The sequence below is a fragment of the Mus pahari genome, chromosome 2, assembly GCF_900095145.1.
Source record: "Mus pahari chromosome 2, PAHARI_EIJ_v1.1, whole genome shotgun sequence".
Classification (NCBI taxonomy): domain Eukaryota; kingdom Metazoa; phylum Chordata; class Mammalia; order Rodentia; family Muridae; genus Mus; species Mus pahari.
The window spans coordinates 100,426,015-100,444,918 of NC_034591.1; the positions used below are offsets into that span (position 1 = coordinate 100,426,015).

The 18,904-nt window shown below is 45.7% G+C and overlaps 1 protein-coding gene across 7 annotated transcripts in view; it reads right to left on the reverse strand.

Moving 5' to 3' along the window:
• Nucleotides 1-18,904, reverse strand: part of Tet3 (tet methylcytosine dioxygenase 3) — a 95,571-nt gene that overhangs the window by 20,205 nt on the left and 56,462 nt on the right. For all 7 annotated transcript variants that reach the window (XM_021190854.2, XM_021190855.1, XM_029535358.1 and 4 more), the window contains one exon: nucleotides 4,450-4,540. In XM_021190854.2, coding sequence (XP_021046513.1) covers nucleotides 4,450-4,540 — 91 coding nt within the window. The remainder of the gene's footprint in view (nucleotides 1-4,449; nucleotides 4,541-18,904) is intronic.

Here is an 18,904-nt window from a genome sequence, read left to right on the forward strand (position 1 = left end):
GGTGCTGACATCCAAACTCTGGTCCTCGCGCTTGCACGGCAAGCACCCTGCTAAGCCAGCTCTCAAGCTCCAACATGGGCAGGCATTTTTAAAAGATTAAGTAAAAATATCCTTATATTCTGTAGTGGATTCAATTGATTGTGACATTTAAGTATGCCATTTAGTAAGGCATAATGCTATCGAGATGTCTGCAGTTTGAAGGCACCCATTCTTTGTCTCATCTGCTCTACTGTCATGAATCACTATACCCCAGATCAACCCAACAAGGATCCTGGTCTCGGGTACAGCTCAGTGGTACGAAGGCTGGCATGATTAATCCCCTTGATTACAAAGGTTCTTGTAGACAAAAGCCAATGGCCAAGGTGCTTTTCCCACTCTGTATGGATGGCTTTCTTTAAGGAGGTTGTTGGAGGACAGCCCCACCCTGTAGCCTAGGCTGGTTTAGGAACTCAGTCTTCATGACCTTAGACTCCTGGGGTGGGGATTACAGGCATGTATCTTGCCACTACTGAGACTCCCTTTCCCAAAGGCTTCCTTGTTGCATTTCCCTGGCTGAAAAGGAAACAGAGTTTCTTTTTCAAACACTGAACTAAGCCATCTATCTCACTCAGTTCTTAGGGGAGGGCAAGAAGTGTTTCTGCGCACATTAACAGGGGAGGGCTGCCAGTCCCTTATAGGAAGTGCTTGCACACACCATTCAAAGCCTCTGTAGCAGGGTTTGACATGACAGCGTAGCTTTTGTTTGGTGCCTGGACAAGTCTCAGCGCAACAGGCTTTATCAGGACACAGCCCCCAAGGGCAGGCCTGGGACCTAGGTCTATCTAGGGAGCCCTGCTAAAGGCTGGCATAGGTCTGCCACAACACTCACAGAGAGGGACTATCATATTCCCTACAGGAGGGTGAGCTGAGGACACCGGTGCTGGCTTTCTGACCAGCTCCTTCCTCACTGTCCTGTCCTTGTGAGAAAAGCTCCTCAAAGGCCGCACTGGAGACCAAGAAAGGGCCACGTTGCCTACCCAGCTAGATTTGTTTTTGCTCCTTTAAAACCAAAAATGTAAGACACTTGAGGGGGCTATCGTGGTGTGTGTGAAGGTCAGAGGACAACCTGTCAGTCTCTCCTTTGGCCATGAGGGTTTAAGATTATACTCAGGCTTGAGAACAAGTGGCTTTACCCACTGAGCCATCCCACTGGCTTCCTTTCCTCTTGGAACAGAAATTGACAATCGATTCCTGCTTTGGTTCCTTCTCCTTTCATGCCTTACTTCCTGAATTATCATGACGAGTGTAAACTATTCTGAATCTGCAAAGACTGGCTGAAGCTTGCTTCAAGGACAGCTAAGGCCTACGGTTCTTAAAGGTTGGCCCCTGGATTGTTAAGAGTCTCACTACTTGGGAGCCAGGAAAGTAGGCAGGTTCTCAGGTCGTACCAAGACCCAGAATGAGGCCCAGTGTCCTGACTGTGCTGTCATAAGCCCTCAGCAGCTTTGGACTCCTGCTTAAAGTTGAGAAGCATTAAACCTGGACGTCACCAGCATAAGGTCTAGCGCATTGTTGAGAACAGTCCACTAAAGCTCATAGAGCCCTTGGTCAGTGCAGGCCCCCTGCAGTGCAGGCTGCAGAGGATCCTTTCCTTGATAGAACTCAAGGCTCTCGGTAGTGGGCCATCTACAGACTGGAGCTGGACAAGACTCCAATTATCTATTAGCCTCAGGACCTGGATATCCAGGATGGAATGATGCCTATAAATATACTGGGATATTTTAGAATCTATGTACTTTCTTTAAAGATTTATTTTTTTATGTATACGAGTACACTGTAGCTGTCTTCAGACACACCAGAAGAGGGCATCAGATCCCATTACAGATGGTTGTAGGCCACCATATAGTTGCTGGGAATTGAACTCAGTACCTCTGGAAGAGCAAGCAGTCAGTGCTCTTAACCACTGAGCCATCTCTCCAACCTCCTTAGAATCTATTTTCAACTCTACCATCTCCTCCAGATTTGTGCCCTGCAAACAGCTAAAAGCCATCGAAATCCCCTTGATGTCAGTGTATATATCCCTCCCTGACTCTGGCCCACCTGACAATACAGTAGTGCTGTGAAGAAAAAATGAAGAGAGGCACAGACAATGTCAGCTGGGACAAGCCACAAACAAGGCCCTCGTAAGAAATCCATCGCCCACCTGCTTCCCTCCTTACTCCAGAATAATAAGACATCTATCTGTAAGCTAAACCCAGAGAAGAGGGGAAGACAAGCTGCTACCCAAGTGTGATCACAGGCTCTGTGTTCAAGAGACGAGCCTGGGAGGATCTGACTTATGGGAAATCAAATTATGTTTAAAGCAGGGAGAAAGAACAGGTAGAGTCTCACCACTCTCACTCCCTCAGGCCCTCGTTCCAGAAGGTCCTCTGCTAAAAAGTTAAAGGTTACTCAGAAAGCTGCCTGGCAAGCTTATAAAATTATTAACATCGCCCAGAGGAGTACGACCAGATTGATCTACAACTACAATACACTCTCCCAGCTCAAACTTGAGCTAATAAAGCACTGCCATCCCTTACCAAAACCACTGGCCAAGCCTGGAGGGGTGGGTCAGACCCAAGGCTTAGAGGCAGAAGCGGGAGAACTAGGATGGCGTCAGATACACAGTTAAGTCTGAGGTCTGCCTGGGTTAGGACTTTCAACAAACTAAAACAAACAAACAAACAAACAAACAAATACTTCCTCCCCCAAAACAAACAAAAAAACCCAAAAGTAAAAGAAAGTGACTATCTAAATATGGCCTGGTGCAGTCTGCAAGCTGTCAGGCACGCAAGGAGGCCTATGGCAAGGACATACAGATGTACAGCTGAGTCCCTTGTCCTGGGCTCAGGCAGGGCCCTTTAAATCAGGACTGCATTTAGAGTGGGTCTTTGATCAGACAGACTTTTCTGGTGGTTATTTGGAATAGAAACGTTTCCAGATGGCATAGGAAATGAAGAATGATTACTGCAGGTCAGCAACCCCATCTACTCAGCTTTCAGCAGATCCAGTCTCCATCCCATCCCCTATGCTCTGACAGGCTTAGCCCAGTTCCCCCCCCCCCCGGCTTAGCCCGGCTCCCCCTGGCACACAAGACTAGCCTTCCGTGTTTGTAGAACCTAAGCCAGTAAACCTTCCACAAAATGGTATGTGTATGCACAAGCAGATCTAGATCACCTTTGCTTAGGTTTTATTTAAAATTCTAAATGGTTAGTTTTGAAAACATCGGTGCTCACACGCGACAGACAGCCCACCCTTTACTGAGCACTTGTAACAAGTACTTCAGCTTTATATGCCTGTTCCGTCTATGTGCACAGCACTTCTATCCATATTCTTGTGCCAGCTCTGTTTTGTAGATAAGAAAATAGTCATATAACTGCCCCAGGGGACTCAGTAGTAAAGTATAGGATCCGGGTGAGACTCGGGTACCTACAGCAGTCACACTCTTAGCCAGAGAGCTACACCACACTCCACAGACAGCAACTCGGGACTCCTATTTGCTGTGGCCTGTGCACAAACTTTAAAGGCTCTATGTGAGCCAGGCGTGGTGGCACACACCTTAAATATCAGGACTCAGAAAGCAGACTCAGAGTCTCTGCATTTGAAGACAGCTTGGTTTACATAGTGATTTCCAGGACTCCCAAAACAAACAAGACCTCCATAAAAAGTCTTTATGTGAACAGATTTGAAAGAAAGAAAGAAAGAAAGAAAGAAAGAAAGAAAGAAAGAAAGAAAGAAAGAAAGAAAGAGAAAAAGGAGCTTTTAAATAACTCCATGGGAAAGCAGAGGCAGGCGGATCTCTGAGTTTGAGGTCAGCCTCGGCTATAGAGTGAGTTCTAGGACAGCCTGGGCTACACAGAGAAACCCATTCTTGAAAAATGAAACAAACACAAAGTGAATCCTCTCTCCCACTCAGTACTGAATTGGTAAGCTCTTGATATCTTCAACACCCCCAGCCCCCATCAAGAAGAGCCATAGCTCAACTCAGACATTTCCTCTAAAGTGACCTAAAAATAATGAACCACTTCTGTAGCAGTGTGTACCCTGACCCCCAAATACCCAGAGTCTTTCAGGACTTCTTGGATAAATGTGCAACATCATCTTATATAGGAAATCAGGACAGAGTCCACGTATAAAATAATTTGGGTGGGGGTGAGGAAACAAGGAAGCTTGCTAAACAACACTGTGGAAAAGCTATCCCAGAAAATCAGGCTGTGGGAACTAATTCCATAAGACAACCACCCAGCAGGGTTTCTTCAACAAAGCCTCTTTAGGAACAAGAGACGGGGTGGGGCAGACAGAAGGCAGACCTACAGATGGAACGACACCCAGGACAGGGAGGAAGATTCCCAAACGGAACCTCTGGGCAGGTGCTTAGCATTCATATTCCACCGACACACCCCGTGCTCCCTGGACGTCAGCGTCACTCACCGATCCTCCATGAGTTCCCGGATAGAGGCTACTGTGGGGCCAGATCCCAGGTGAGTGTAATATGGGCCTTCATCTTTCTCCACTATTTGTTCTGCAGAAATACCAAGAGCAAGTATTATTTGGAGACAATTAGGCAACACTAATTCAGAAAGGCAAGCCACTAAGAAGAAGTTAATAAGTATGTTACAAATAGCTTATAAACATGTAAAAACTGTATTCCATCCCTATCAGGAAATGCACAACACAATTAAACTCACAATAAAATATATCCACCAGATGAGACCATTTAGAAATCTGATAAAATCAAGTGTTGTCAAGCCTGTGGTCTAACCATTTGGACTTCGGCTCACTGTCAGCCAATAAAGCTAAAGAGTTAGCAAGCTGCCCCAGAAACACCCCAGAAAGGAATCGGCTCCACGGCTCACAGTAGCATCCCTCCAAACACAGCTATCCATCAACAGGCAGAGTTAAGTTAAACGTGGCACATCCAATCCACCCAAAGACCATCATTTGGCCATAAGGAGTAAATTCTTTGTTGTAGTGTTGTGGGTTGGATGCAAGACCTTAAGCATACTGTACAAAAATGCTACCACAGACACGGGAGCTTTATTTAAGGTGACAAAGGTTTGGAAACAGACAGTGGTGACGGCAAAATAATATACCACATGTAGTCAACCACTCAAGTGGCATGCACATTTATACACAAGTAAATGACAACTTTGTGTGAAGTATATTTTACCATGGCTTAAAAAAAAAAAAAAAAAATCAAACAGGGCCGGTGATTTGGTTCTGTGGGTAAAGGGGCTTGTCACATAAGCCTAGAGGCTAGAGTTCATCCCTGAGACTCACGCAGTGGAAGAATCGACTCCCCCAGGTTCTGGCCCCTGCAACCACACATTCCTCACCATAAAATATAACATTTAAAAATAAAGAGAAACGAAGTACTGATGCATCCCGACATTCCCGAGGCCTGAAAACACTAAGTGAATGGAGCCAGAAATGTACCATTCCATTCATGCAAATCTCCCGAGCAGATAAATCTGTATGTAACAAGGGAGAGTGGTGGCGAGCTGGTGTGGTGTTTCATTTGGGGGCAGTGGAAGCATCGAAGAATGAGACAAGAGCTGGCTGTGCGGTGTGTGAGAACTCCCCGCTCACATTGAAATAGCTAATATCATGCTATGTGAGCTCTATCTGATGAAAGATGACCTATTGACTTGTGTACCCTTTTAAATGAGCTTAAATGGATTTCCCAAAGCGAAAGAATCAGACAGATTCCCTGAGCAGTAATCATTTCAGCCAAGTGTTCCGAATGACCCTGCGAGGCAGTCAGACTGGAACTGTGAGCCACACAAGCTTAGATTGGTTAACTTTGGCTTCTGTGAAGGGAGACGGCTATAAGGAACAGGAGGAGGAAACCAATGGAAACCACTGAGGAGGGTTCAGGAGTCTAGTGAGCGGTGTACGACATTAATCTTTCATTTTAAATGTATGTAATTACATAAGCCAATTAACATGACAGCATGTCAAAATGCACGGGATTAATAATTACCAATGATTAATTACAAAAAATAAAGTTTGCTGTTGTCTTTTAAACAAGGATCAGTGGGTAAAAGCACTGCCACCAAGCCTGATGATCTGAGTCTGATCCCTGGAATCCACTCAATAGACAGAGGAAGAAATCAGCTCCTACAAACTGCCCTCTGACCCCCAGATACACACCAAAGTTGACGGGAAAATGTTGTTGCTATCTGATTCCATAAGAAATTCTGGTCACACACAATGAAACAGGTATGAAAGGATTCTCATAATATTATTAGCAATAGTTAAAACTGGGGGCAACATGCAAAGGTAGAAAGACTGTGCCCAACAGTGTAAGTTGAAGTCTAAACCCCAGAGTGACAGCACCAAGAGGTGAGGTTTCCAAGACGTAATGAAGCCACTGGGGCTGGAGAGATGGCTCAGCAGTTAAGATCTCTTATATAGAGGACCAGCATTCAGTTGCTAACATCCATCCATACTGAGCAGAACTGCTGCCTATAGCCCATGGGTTATCTACATGCATGTATGTTCTGTTTTCTCATTCTCTCTCTCTCCCTCCTCCTCTCAAGCTGCACAACACTTACAAGAGACACAGGATCTGGGAAGATGGCTCAGTGGGTAAAGTACTTGGCTGTGCAAACATGAGTCATGAGCTCAGATCACCAGCAACCATGAAAAAGTTGAGCATGGCAACTTGTGTCTATAAACACAACTTAGGGAGGTGGGACACTGTGTGTGTGTGTGTGTGTGTGTGTGTGTGTGTGTGTGTGTGTGTGTGTGTAGAAAAATAGGTGGATCCTTTGAGCTCATTAACCACCCAAGCCTAGCTAAACTGATGAGCTCCAGGTTCAGTGAAAGACCTTGTCTTAAAAAAATAAGGGAGAGATGACCAAGAAGTTACCAGATGTGGATGTCAGGTCCCTACACACAAGCAAGCACATATACATCTACACACCACAGAGACAGGAATCTTCTCCTTGCCCATGCTCTGGACCAAGTAAAGACACATCAGGGAAGAGCCTACATCCCAGCTAGAAAGGGAGTCCTCAGCTGGGCAGTGGTGGCGCACGCCTTTAATCCCAGCACTTGGGAGGCAGAGGGAGGCGGATCTCTGAGTTCAAGGCCAGCCTGGTATACAGAGTGAGTTCCAGGACAGCCAGGGCTACACAGAGAAACCCTATCTCGAAAAAACCAAAACAACAACAACACCCAGAAAAGAAAAGAAAAAAGAAAAGAAAAGAAAAGAAAAGAAAAAGGAGCCATCACCAGTTACAGGATCTTTGAGCATATCAACCTTAGAATTTTCAGCTGTTGAGCTGTGAGAATGTCCAGTGTGTGGTTATTTATAACAGCACACACCGACCACACATACTCATAATCTAGCAACAGTGGAATGGATAAATAAAATGTAGTACTCACAGCTGGGATGCAACACAGTACTATAGCCTACCATCTAATGAGAGAGAGAGAGAGAGAGAGAGAGAGAGAGAGAGAGAGAGAGAGAGAGGTGTATAATGTAAAAAAAAAAGTTTTTAAGATTCTAGGGGACTGGAGAGGTGTCTCAGCAGTGCTTTTACTGAGGACCTGGGTTCAGTTCTCAACATACACATGGTAGCTTATCTGTAACTCTGGTTCCTGGATATCTCGTGTTCTCTTCTGGCCTCCACAGGCATCAAACATGCATGTGGTATACACAGACATACATGTAGACAGACATATATGTAGGCAAAATTCATGCATGTAAAATAAATATGAGTTCATATTCATTTTGTATAGAAGATTATGCCCTGTTTTATGGTAGATACAAGACACGATACATGGTTACTCCCTTTTAAAGAGCAGATGCTCCTGCTGGCTGGACAATTGACTCACACAATCTCCCCTCATGGCATTTCACACCAGGAAGGGATGAAATTTTGAATGCTTGATTTTGGAACAACAAGGTAGAAACATTTGATTCATAGTTAGAAATTTAAAGTCACCTCCTCAAGTCCCCCTATAAAATTAGAGTTGAAGACAGCACAGCATTTAAGAGCACTTGCTGCTCTTCCAGAGGACCAGCACCCTTGTCAGGCAGTTTACAACTGCCTGTAACTCCAGCTTCTATGAGGGCACCTCCCCACTCACATGAACACACACACACACCCACATACACACATACACACACACTACAAATAAACTTAAATTACACAAGTGGCTGAAAAAACAAACAAGATTAATCAAGTAACCACGGAGTAGGGAACATCTCAAACCATAACATAAAATCCAGTAGACCCCAATAAATTTAAATTTAAGCAAAGGGAACCTCACAGAAATCACAATCAAAAGTCAACCTGAAGACAAACATCACACAGGGAGAACTATCTAGAACACACTTAATTATCACACCCTCCTGCAGCTCGGAAAGGACAGTAACCAAAGAGAACAAGAAGCGGAGGGAACGATTCCCGGGAATTACGAGTGGCTTGGACATGGGTAAAGCCCTTCCTCTCCGCCTCCATGGGTCAGGCTTTGCCGGGTCCTCTGCTGACAGTCTACTGGAGAGGGCACAGGAAGCAAGCGGGTCAGAGACCCATGCAGCCCATGCTGAAACAACATGTGCACATTGGTCTGACCCAGCAATTTTAGAATTTTAAAGAATTTATGTTTAGGAATTTGGTTGTGGGCTAGAGAGATGGCTCAGCGGTTAAGAGCACTGACTGCTCTTCCAAAGGTTCTGAGTTCAAATCCCAGCAACTACATGGTGGCTCACAGCCGTCCATAAGGAGATCTGATACCCTCTTCTGGAGTGTCTGAAGACAGCTACAGCGTACTTACATAAAATAAATAAATAAATAAATAAATAAATAATTTGGTTGTATTTGCATGACTGCATGCATTTGTAATCTCAGCACTAAAGAGGATGAGAAAAAAGTTTTGAGTTTGAGGCCAGCTTGGGCTACATACATAGCAAGTTCTAGGCCATCCTGGGCTACACAGAGTTGTCTCAACAGAAGGTCAGGGGTTAGGGCAGGAAAATAGACGGGGATGGGGGGATGGGACACAAATGCTCATGGTATTGTTGATAATGGGAAATTATTGGAGGTGGCCTCCAGTCCCACCACGAAGAGCTGGACGTTACCGAACCCGAGGATGGAATGTTAAGTATCTGGACATAGATTTATGTACAGAAAATTACTTCCAGGCATTTGGGGGGGCATATTTCCAATATTATACATAATATACACATCTGTAATACACAAGCATAAAGGTATTCATGGGTCATTACCAATGCTAGTAACATAGTTATAGCAAGCTTATGCCGAGTTCAGTCTCATCCCCATTCTTGTTTTAAAGAGCTGTTAGCTATGTTTGCGTACAGCTTAGCAGATGCTCCTGAGTGCTCTCTGGCATCGATCAGGAGAACAGTTGTCTCTCCGCAAACCATGTCTCCCGTATCCTAAGGCATCCTTTCTATAGCACCAGCCACATCCCCCCAACAGAAGTCTGCTCATGGTTCTTCCTGCTGAGGACTCTCCACAGAAGGTAGAACATGATTTCAACACACTGTCCACAGCACCTCCACACATACCATCTCAGCACAACCCCTCCCCCCCTCACAGCACCACCACAGCCAGGCCCCCGAGTCCTTAAATGTCTTCTCACGAGCACAGTACCTTCCTTTCTTCCTCCTTTATATTACATGCACACACGGGGGTGCACTCACTCACCTACATGTTCATGTGTGGAAGCCATGCATCAATACCGGGTGTCTTATGCTCATGCTCACACATGTGTGTGCAAGAGCCTGAGGTAGACAACAGCGTCTTTCTTGATCTACCTCTACCTTATTCAATACCAAAATCTTGAACTTGAACCCACACTTAGCCAATCTAGCCTTGCTCCAGGATCCCTGGTCCCCCCTTCAGAGCATTGGAATTACAGGTGGACTGCCATGTCCATCTGGCATTTGTGTGGGTCCTGGGGACCCAAATTCCAGTCCTTTTGTATGAGAGCACTTTACTCGCTGAGCCACACCCTCACCAGCCCCCCTACCCCAGATTTTTTTTTTTTTTTTTTTGGTTTTTTGAGACAGGGTTTCTCTGTGTAGCCTTAGTTGCCCTGGAACTCACTCTGTAGACCAGGCTGGCCTCGAACTCAGATCTGCCTGTTTCTACCTCCCAAGTGCTGGGATTAAAGGCATGCATCTTTTGAGACATAATTTCACTGAGCATGGAGCTCACCATTTTGGCTGACTGACTGACTGGCCAATGAGCTCCTGGATCACCTGTCTCCTTCAGCCCCCAGGCTACTCACCAAGCCATCACCTCAGCTGGCTGTGTGTCTGCTAAGGCCTTACTGGGTTCTCCCAGAGCGCCCTGTACACATCAGGTTCTCAACAAGTGGATCCATTTTATTATGCAACTGTTACACAAAAGGACAAATATGGGTCTTGTGGACAGGAACCTGGGCAACAGGGATGGTTTTGTTCCCACCTCTCTAATCCCTATGCCTGTATGTGTAAAATTAAAAAAAAAAGGCTCAGCCCAGTGTTTTGGCACATAACATGAGCTCAATAGGCCGCTATTGTTCAGGCTCTGTCAACAACTGTGAGGCTTTGAGCGAGTTACACAACCTTCATAAGCCTCAGAGCAATTAAATGATAGTTATACATTACAGAACAGTCGAGGATTAGATGAGCTATCAGATGTCAAGGTCTCAGCATTTTATGAATGGCTTCAACCAGTTTTAAAATGACTTACTCCAAATATACCCTATTTTGAACCATAGAAAACCAGAAGATGACAGACAGAGGGTGCAAGGGAGAGGCTGGGAGAGCACAGCCTGGAAAATGTGGGGGTCAGAGTCAGAGTGGTCTGAACGCTCTTTATAGTTCTAGTAGACAGCTACATCTACAGAAAACAATGTGTAAACGTGCCAGAACTTCTGGGCTTTGCTCCAGCTTCTGCTACGTAGAGAAAACTCAAAGTCATGACCAGGGTCTTGCAAGGCCGCCGAACACCAGGGTAGCTTTGCTGGCTTACCTTTTGCCCCAAATCAGAAAACTTCAACTCACAGGTTGTGGAAGAGAAAGGAGACATTCAAGGTGCAACTAAAAAGTTAGGCCCAACAGTTCTGTCCCAAGCCAAGCCAATTTAGAAACCAGCTGGGCAGGTTTCTCTGCTGCCGAACACAGAGAAGACATCCCAAATGCCAAGAAAAACCAAAGCCACTTGAAGCAGTTGACAACACAGCCCAAGTGTGTCTTAAAACCACCATTTCTCTTAAGTGTGCCTCCCTTCCTGAGTATGCTTTCATATGGAGGTGAACAGTATTTGGAAATACTCTATGAAAAGACATGTGACCCAACATGTATGCTTACTTACATGTATGTTTACTTATGAAGCTTGTGTGTCCACACATAAACCCCAACAGCGCCCATTTCTCGTTCTGTAAATATCTCATTTTACAGCTTTTGCTTTAAAATTTTATTTCGTGTGCACACATATGTGCCATAACACGTGTGCTGAGGTAGGAGGGCAACTGTATGGAGTCTGTTCTCTCCCTGCCTCTACATGGGTTCTGGGGGCCAAGCCTGGGTTGACGGACATGCACAGTAAGCTGAGCCACTTCACTGGTCCAATTTGCGCTTTACATAGTCATCATATATACGACACTTTTATAGGTTCCTGAGTTAGGTGTTAACATTAATAGTATTAAGAGATACAACTATAAATATCAAAGTTTTGTAAAAGTCCTATACTTAATTTGAATTGCAAATGTTTAATGTGTTGCTTGGCCTTTCAACACCTGGAGACCTACACACCTGAGATAACGAACTTACAATGAGAAATGGTTTGCTCTAGCTCTTGGTGTTGAAAGATTTTTGCCCATGGTCATTTGACCCTGATGTTTGGGTCTGTGGTAGCACAGAATATCACAGTAGGAATGCAGGGCACAGGAGGACTGGTCTCCTTATGGCAGCTGGGAAGCAGAGAGGAGGAAGGAGATGCATCCTGCAGAGATGCTAAGTAGGAAGGTAAGCAACTTGAAAAAGCTTCAGGAAGTCCCTAAAACTGACCGGATTCACTAGGCCCCTCCAGGCCTGACTAAGCAACAAGAGCCAGAGCTGAGCCACAAAGAAGACCCTGAGACTAGAATAGCTGCCTGGAAGAAGCAGAAACCAGTCAAGGTGCCTGGAAGAGGTTTAGACAAGAGTCACCCAGCTTTAGTGAGCTGTCACCATGTTGGGGTGGGTCTTGGATGCAGATGTCAGTATAATTTCCGTTTCTGTAAGTAACCCCTTACCCATACCCCTGTAAGTAACTCCAATAAAAATCATTGCTTCACTAAGATAGACTTTGGTGGTATCCGCACTTTAGTTTTCTTGAGATCCCTATTTGGGTTGAGTAGACAAGTTTGTCAAATTCTCTCCATGAAAAGTTTTTTCACACAAGTGCATAATACCAGTCACGTAACCTCCTTCCACTAGGACCCACCTCCTAGTGGTCCCACTTTCTCCCAGTAGTGCCAGAGGTTAGGAACCCAGTCTTCGACTCATAGACCCTTGAAGGGCAGTCAAGAGCTAAACTATGGAAATTACTATGAACTTAGTATCTATTCACCAAAATAGCATAAAAGCCTCAACCGTCTAGAAGTCATGAGCACTCCCTGCTCTCTATTCCGACTTTAGAGAGTAAGTGCTCTTAACTGCACCAAAGGGCCAGGCAGGCTCAGAGAAGATCTAAGGCCAAAAAGAGTACAGCACGCACTCCCAACATCTTATATAAAGAGCAAACAAGTACAAATAGCGTGCCTGGGGGTGAGCACTGGTGGGACATGTCCAAGAGGCATCAGAGCTGGCCCGAAGGAAGGAGTTTCCAACCAGTCAAACTTGGGAGGAGCTGAATGAGGAGAAGGTAACCGTAGCAAGCACACATGGATGCAGACACTGGAAGAGGAAGCTCTCTTGATGAAACAATGACCCAGGAATGCAGAGAGACCTCTCCTGACCACCACAGAAAAGCTGCGTCCTTGTACAAAGTCTGCCTGCACCACAAAAAGGGGAAGCTGCTTTGTAAACCCTGGGAACACCTTTGTATCATTGAAATCGAGCTTGTAGGAAAAAACTTTTAGACTTGTTTAAATAGACCCATCCACCAGGATATATATAGAGACATCAATGTGAGCTAAATAAATAGACCACCACTTCTCACAACCATGCATACTGTGTCCACCTGTATGCTGCTAAATATCAGATGTCTCTGAGAAATGTGTGTATGTGTGTGTGATATGAGTGCAAGTACCCAAGGAGGCCCCTAGAGCTAGAGTTACAGGCAGTTGCGACTACATCCACCATGGGTGCTGGGATGCAAATGTGGGTCCTCTGGAAGAACAGTAAGTGCTCAATACTGAGCCACAGCATACTCTTTTTAAGGATACTTTAATTAAATAGAATGATGTCTGTCAGAGGGTGGAGGGTGTAGAAGGTGGGAAGTTGCAAGTTTGACTGCGTTAGATATCTTACGTAAGTGGAATCATGGAATATACATTATTCTGTGGCTGGACTATTTCACCTAGAGAGAATGCTTTCTAAACCTGCTAACATTCAGAAAAATGCCAGGAATTAAACACAAGAAAGACTGAGAGAATGACAAAAATCATGATTCTGTCATCACAATGGAAAATTAATCCAAGGGTGGATCTGGCAATCCCAAGGATGATTGTTGGATGCAGAAGGGACAAAGTAACTCTACAATGGCAATATCTGATGTCGCCACCTTAACCTGGGTGTTACCAGGGCATCACTAACAGAGGGAACAATTAGAAACCTGGAGGGGGGAGGTTCATTATAGGCTAAACAAGTATTTAGATCTAACTTTCAGTCCACAGGAAACACAAGTATCCAGAAACATGTCACCCACCCAGACTGCAGATGCGACAAGCTAGCCCTGATCTTTCGTGACAGGATACTCAGATTTGCCTGCCCTGCCAAGCGCCACCTGCGGAATTACACAACACTGCAGCCAGGATTACAGTACCTTGCAAGGGCTGCAGCTGGAGCTCTCTCTGCAGGCAATGCTGTGCCTCTGGGCCAGGGAGGAGGCCCACTCTGCAAGGCTGAGGTAGGCTACATGTACTGTGAATCAGCAACCAAGTCACGGTGCTTCCCACAGCAAGCTGAGGCTAACAGTCTTCCTGGTGCTAACACTATGAACCTGAAAGTCATTAGGGGAGTTGAGCCTATTTATAACATATTTGGTTTTCTGACATTTGGTTTTTCATGTATATTCTCATTTTTATATTTCCTATTTTTGCCATACCTCCCCTAACTCGGACAATCTCTAGTTACCTTTGCTAACAGTACCAGGACAGTTAGGGAGGAGGAATGAGTGCCTCTGGAGTTCCTCCCATCCCCTTTACCATTTGCCTTTTGGTGGTGGTCTTGTGAATATACTTCCCTCTCTGCACTAGAAGATGGTTAATGTAAGCAGGCGGCGGTGGCGCACGCCTTTGATCCCAGCACTCGGGAAGCAGAGGCAGGCAGATCTCTGAATTCCAGGCCAGCCTGGTCTACAGAGTGAATTCCAGGCTAGCCAGGGATATGTTAGACCCTGCCAGGAAGTGAGGAAGAAAGGAAAGAGGAAGAAAGGAAAGGGGAAGAAAGGGAGGAAGAATTACCTAATATAATAAATCATTAAACATGCCTAAAAAATTCATTTCAAATATAAATACCTTTTGTATCTTATTTATTTAGACATTCTGTTCTTTGAGGCAGAGTTTTGTATAGACTAAACTGTCCTCAGTCTCCATCTGCAGTCAAGGCTGACCTTGAATTTACATTTCTGCTTCTACCTCCCAGGTGTTGGATTGCAAGCTTGCACTACCCTGCTCGAAGCTTTTGTTTAGCAGAACCATCACCTAGTCTATACATCTGAGTGCATTTACTGCTAGCCCCTCCTCAGCACAACTTCTCCCTCTACCGTCACTGTGGGCAGTCCCTGAAAGTCGGCTTTCCTGCATGTGGGACATGTCTTAATGAGTCCTTTACAAGAGTAAATGGTGGTTTAACCATTGATCTCAGTCACTCAATATTTCAACATTCCAAGAGCTGCAACAGATATATCCAACATAAAAACCTTTACTAATCAGTGAGAGAAATAGGTCAATTGACTAACATGGGCCCTTTACCAAAAAGATATACCTTTATGGAAAAGTGCTCAACGTCATTGGCCACTACAGAGGTGTGCACAAAGGCACAGTGAGAGTCTCTCACATACCACAGTGGCAAAGACTGGCACAGCTTGCTGGGAGGAATGCCAAGTCGAGCTGGTATCAGTTTACATCATTACACCCACTCTGGCTACCCTGAGCCCTAGGAATAAATTCAGAGATCTGCCTGCCTCTGCCTCCTGAGTACTGCTGGGGTTAAAGGCCCGTGACCAACGTCCTGCCCTGCATCCTTACAGTTGAGCGAGCGAGCAGGACTCCCATTTTTGCATATGCCTCTGTGAGGCACCCACACAACAGGGGCTCTTTCGTATCTCTCAGTTTGGATTTGTGCCCCCTGCACATCTGTTTTGGCTTTTTATTCTGAGATAGGTATTTCAAAATCATGTGGGCTGGTCTTGATCTCCCTCTAATCAGATCTTAAATTTTTGCTCTCCCTACCTCAGGCACCAGAGTCGTTAGGACTACAGGAGGATGCCACCGGCCTCAGTGTTAAGTAATTTTTGATGGGGGAAACAGCCCCAAAGCGGATCACTTGCAGCTTCTAAACTGTTTTGCAATGGACGCTGTGGAGTGACCACTTCTCTGCTGTATGCTGTACTGTGTAGCTGGGGCTTAGCAGCATCTATGATTGTCAGCAGTTTTATATATGCTCTGACAGCCTAAAATATCTTCAACTCAAGAGAGGGACAAAGTAGCCCTCCTTCTTATTAAAACCACAGTGGCTCATTTGCCTGAAACAGAATATTACCCTTGTTTACTTAGCCACTGCTCAAATATCTTCCCCTAGATAACTAAGCCAGAGAAGACAGCTCAGTGGGCTGGTGGAGACAGGAGCGGCACAGGAGTTTCACCTCTAGGTGTAATGGCTCCAGTTCTCTACCTTTGTGTGTTGAGGGTTGGGTTAGAAGCTCTGGCTGGTGGGGACAGACTCTGGGTACTTTGTTATTTCAGTTTTTAAAAGCCTCATGTTGGGTAGGACTTTCATCTGGAGTTTCAGTAAACATCCTTCTCTATACAATGACCTCAGTCTGACACCACTGGGTCTTACCTACAGAGCTGGCTCCTGGTGTCTGGTTTCCCTGGTTGCCAGCCAACCAGAGCTGAAAGCTCACTCTACCAAATGCTGGGGCGTGATAGCCTTCAAGTGAGCACCCCACTTTGCCCACACGCCTTCGCCACTGGAGGTGGTCTCCAGTTTCTAAGTTGTGGGGTTCCAGAGGCTCCAGGACTGTTTCTCCCACCCCAATGCTCTGCCCCCTACTGTTGTTCTTTGAGCATGCCGCTGTGCTGGCAGACAAGCCCTGGCGCTTGTGGCTGAGGATCAAGGCTAGCCCCGTGTTCTCCTCCTCTTGTACTCCTTTGGGCTCCTCTCATCGAGTTTCAGAAAAGGAATATCTTGCTATCTGGATATTAGGTCACATTTTTTTTTTCCCTTTCAGTCCCATGTGATATTTCTCTCTTCTCCATTAAAAAGAAATAATTCTTCTTAAAGAAAACCCTGCCTCCCCACCTCCCACTGGAAACAATAAGAGAAGTGAGGCTGCTTCTTTCTTTCTGAAATAGGAGTTCCTTCCTCTGGGGAGAGCTGAGGTGAACAGCACACTATTTTTCAGGGATTGCCTCCGCCACAGCTCAGGTATTTTCCTTAACCCTACGCACTTCATCTAATGCTCTACTGACAGAAAGAAGGCTCTGCTCCACTCCCACTGTGCTGGGGGAGAAACAAAATGTAGTTTTCTATCAATAGCAACAGGCGGATGAAGCTATTCGTAACGAAAGAGGGACCCTCAGTTTCTGGATGACTTCGCCTCTTCCCCCCCTCTCTGTACGTACACTTTGGAAAGCAAGCAGAGAGCTGGCTGAGCCTGACCACAGGAGTTACAGCCCCAGGACCCACAAGGCAGAAAGAGAAGCAAGCACCCTAAGTTGTCCTTTAACCTCCACATGTGCACACTCACACACAAATAAACACAACTGTAACAGACACTAGGGCCTCCACTTTCCCAGTGGGGAAAGCTAAAAGCAGAATGCACACGGGGAAAGCTAAAAGCAGATTGCACACCGGGGACACTGAGCACTGCTTTCGTGACACTGGTACACAGAGACCAGACACAGCCAACACCCAGATCACATCAGGTTTTATCTGCACCGTTACCTCTTTCCTAGAAACCCTCTGTAAGGCCTTCATTTTTAAATGCAATGTTACACAGCCAATAAGATCCTCTAGCACAATACTTCCTGAGAGCAGTAAGCCCACAGTAGGAGGCAGGACCTGCCCTGGATCAGGATTATTGGATGAAATTCTTAAACACGATCAGGTGACCTGCTGCATACAGTCTATATTACTAAGTACCTTTATATAACAGGCCTGTTAGCTGACCACAAAGATGGAAAGCGAAGAGGTTATACTTAATGCCAACCGCACACCTCTGATAAGATGAAATACAGAGGTGGAAGAGGGTTGACCAGTTAACCCAAAGATACCAGCCTAGGATGCTTCAGAACTACAAGAGACAATCCTGTTATCAAGAGATACAGGGTTTAACTGTGAAGATAAGCACACATCACGGCCAGGGAAGCTCCAGCACTGAATGCTGACTAACTCGGTTCTGATGCTCATAGCTTCCCAGGGGCTTTAACTTGCCTCCTCCATGCCTTCCCACATGACCTCTGCCTCCAGTCTGAGCCTCTCCCCTAAACACTGGTCTTCTCTACTCTCAGGCTTCTCGCTGGTCTACACATTTAGCCTGGAAATGACCACAACCACAGTCATCATCAACTGCAGCTATGTCTCCAGTTCGTGGATTCAGTCTAGAGACAGGGTTTCTTTATAGAGCCCTGGCTGCCCTGTAACTTGCTATGTAGACCAGGCTGGCCTTGACCTCAGAGATCCCCCTGCCTCTGCCTCTGCCTCCCGAGTGCTGGGTAAAAGTGTGGGCCGCCGCTCCTGGCCTTGGCATTCACTCCTACCCCAGGCACCCACAATTACATATGCTTGAGCTTGTGAACTGGTTTCTCTGCTTTGAGTATCACCCCTCCTTTCCCTGAAACTGCTCTCCCGACACTCCCAGCTAACATACCAGCCACACCAGTGTGTGTGTGTGTGTGTGTGTGTGTGTGCGCGCGCATTTCCAGTGGTTTTGCATAGTCTTTCACTTCCCCAATACTCACAGCCCTTCCTTGGCATTTCCTTAGCAACCGTATCCCTGTTTACCTCCTATGATCCTCTAAAACTCAGACTTCACCTCTGCCAGGAAGTTCTGATACCTTCCTAACTTAGGACCAGAGTCTTCACTTCTATCCAAATACTCTATTGTTTTAAAAAAATTTAAGAATATCATATCAGGATGAAAGCTTCAGGAAACAGACTCTATGTGATTACAAACCAAGGTAAACTAGCGTTCTCCACTCTGACATTACGGGTAGACACTGCAACCAGCCACATCTGCTAAACAATGTCATTCCCCCCCTCAGCTTTTGCCCTTCTCCAGGCAAAGGAGCTGCTTTTTTCGTAGCTATGCCCTTGGGCAGGATGGCAGGCTTAAAATGCACTATGAAATCTGCCACTGTCTTTCCCTGACCCGACATCTATCCGTCCTGCCTGGGCTCTGTTCTGGTCCCCACACTTTCCTGTTGGCTGCCCCCCAGATACATTAAGACACCAATTAAAAGCTAACACAGATTGCTTCCTTGTCTACGA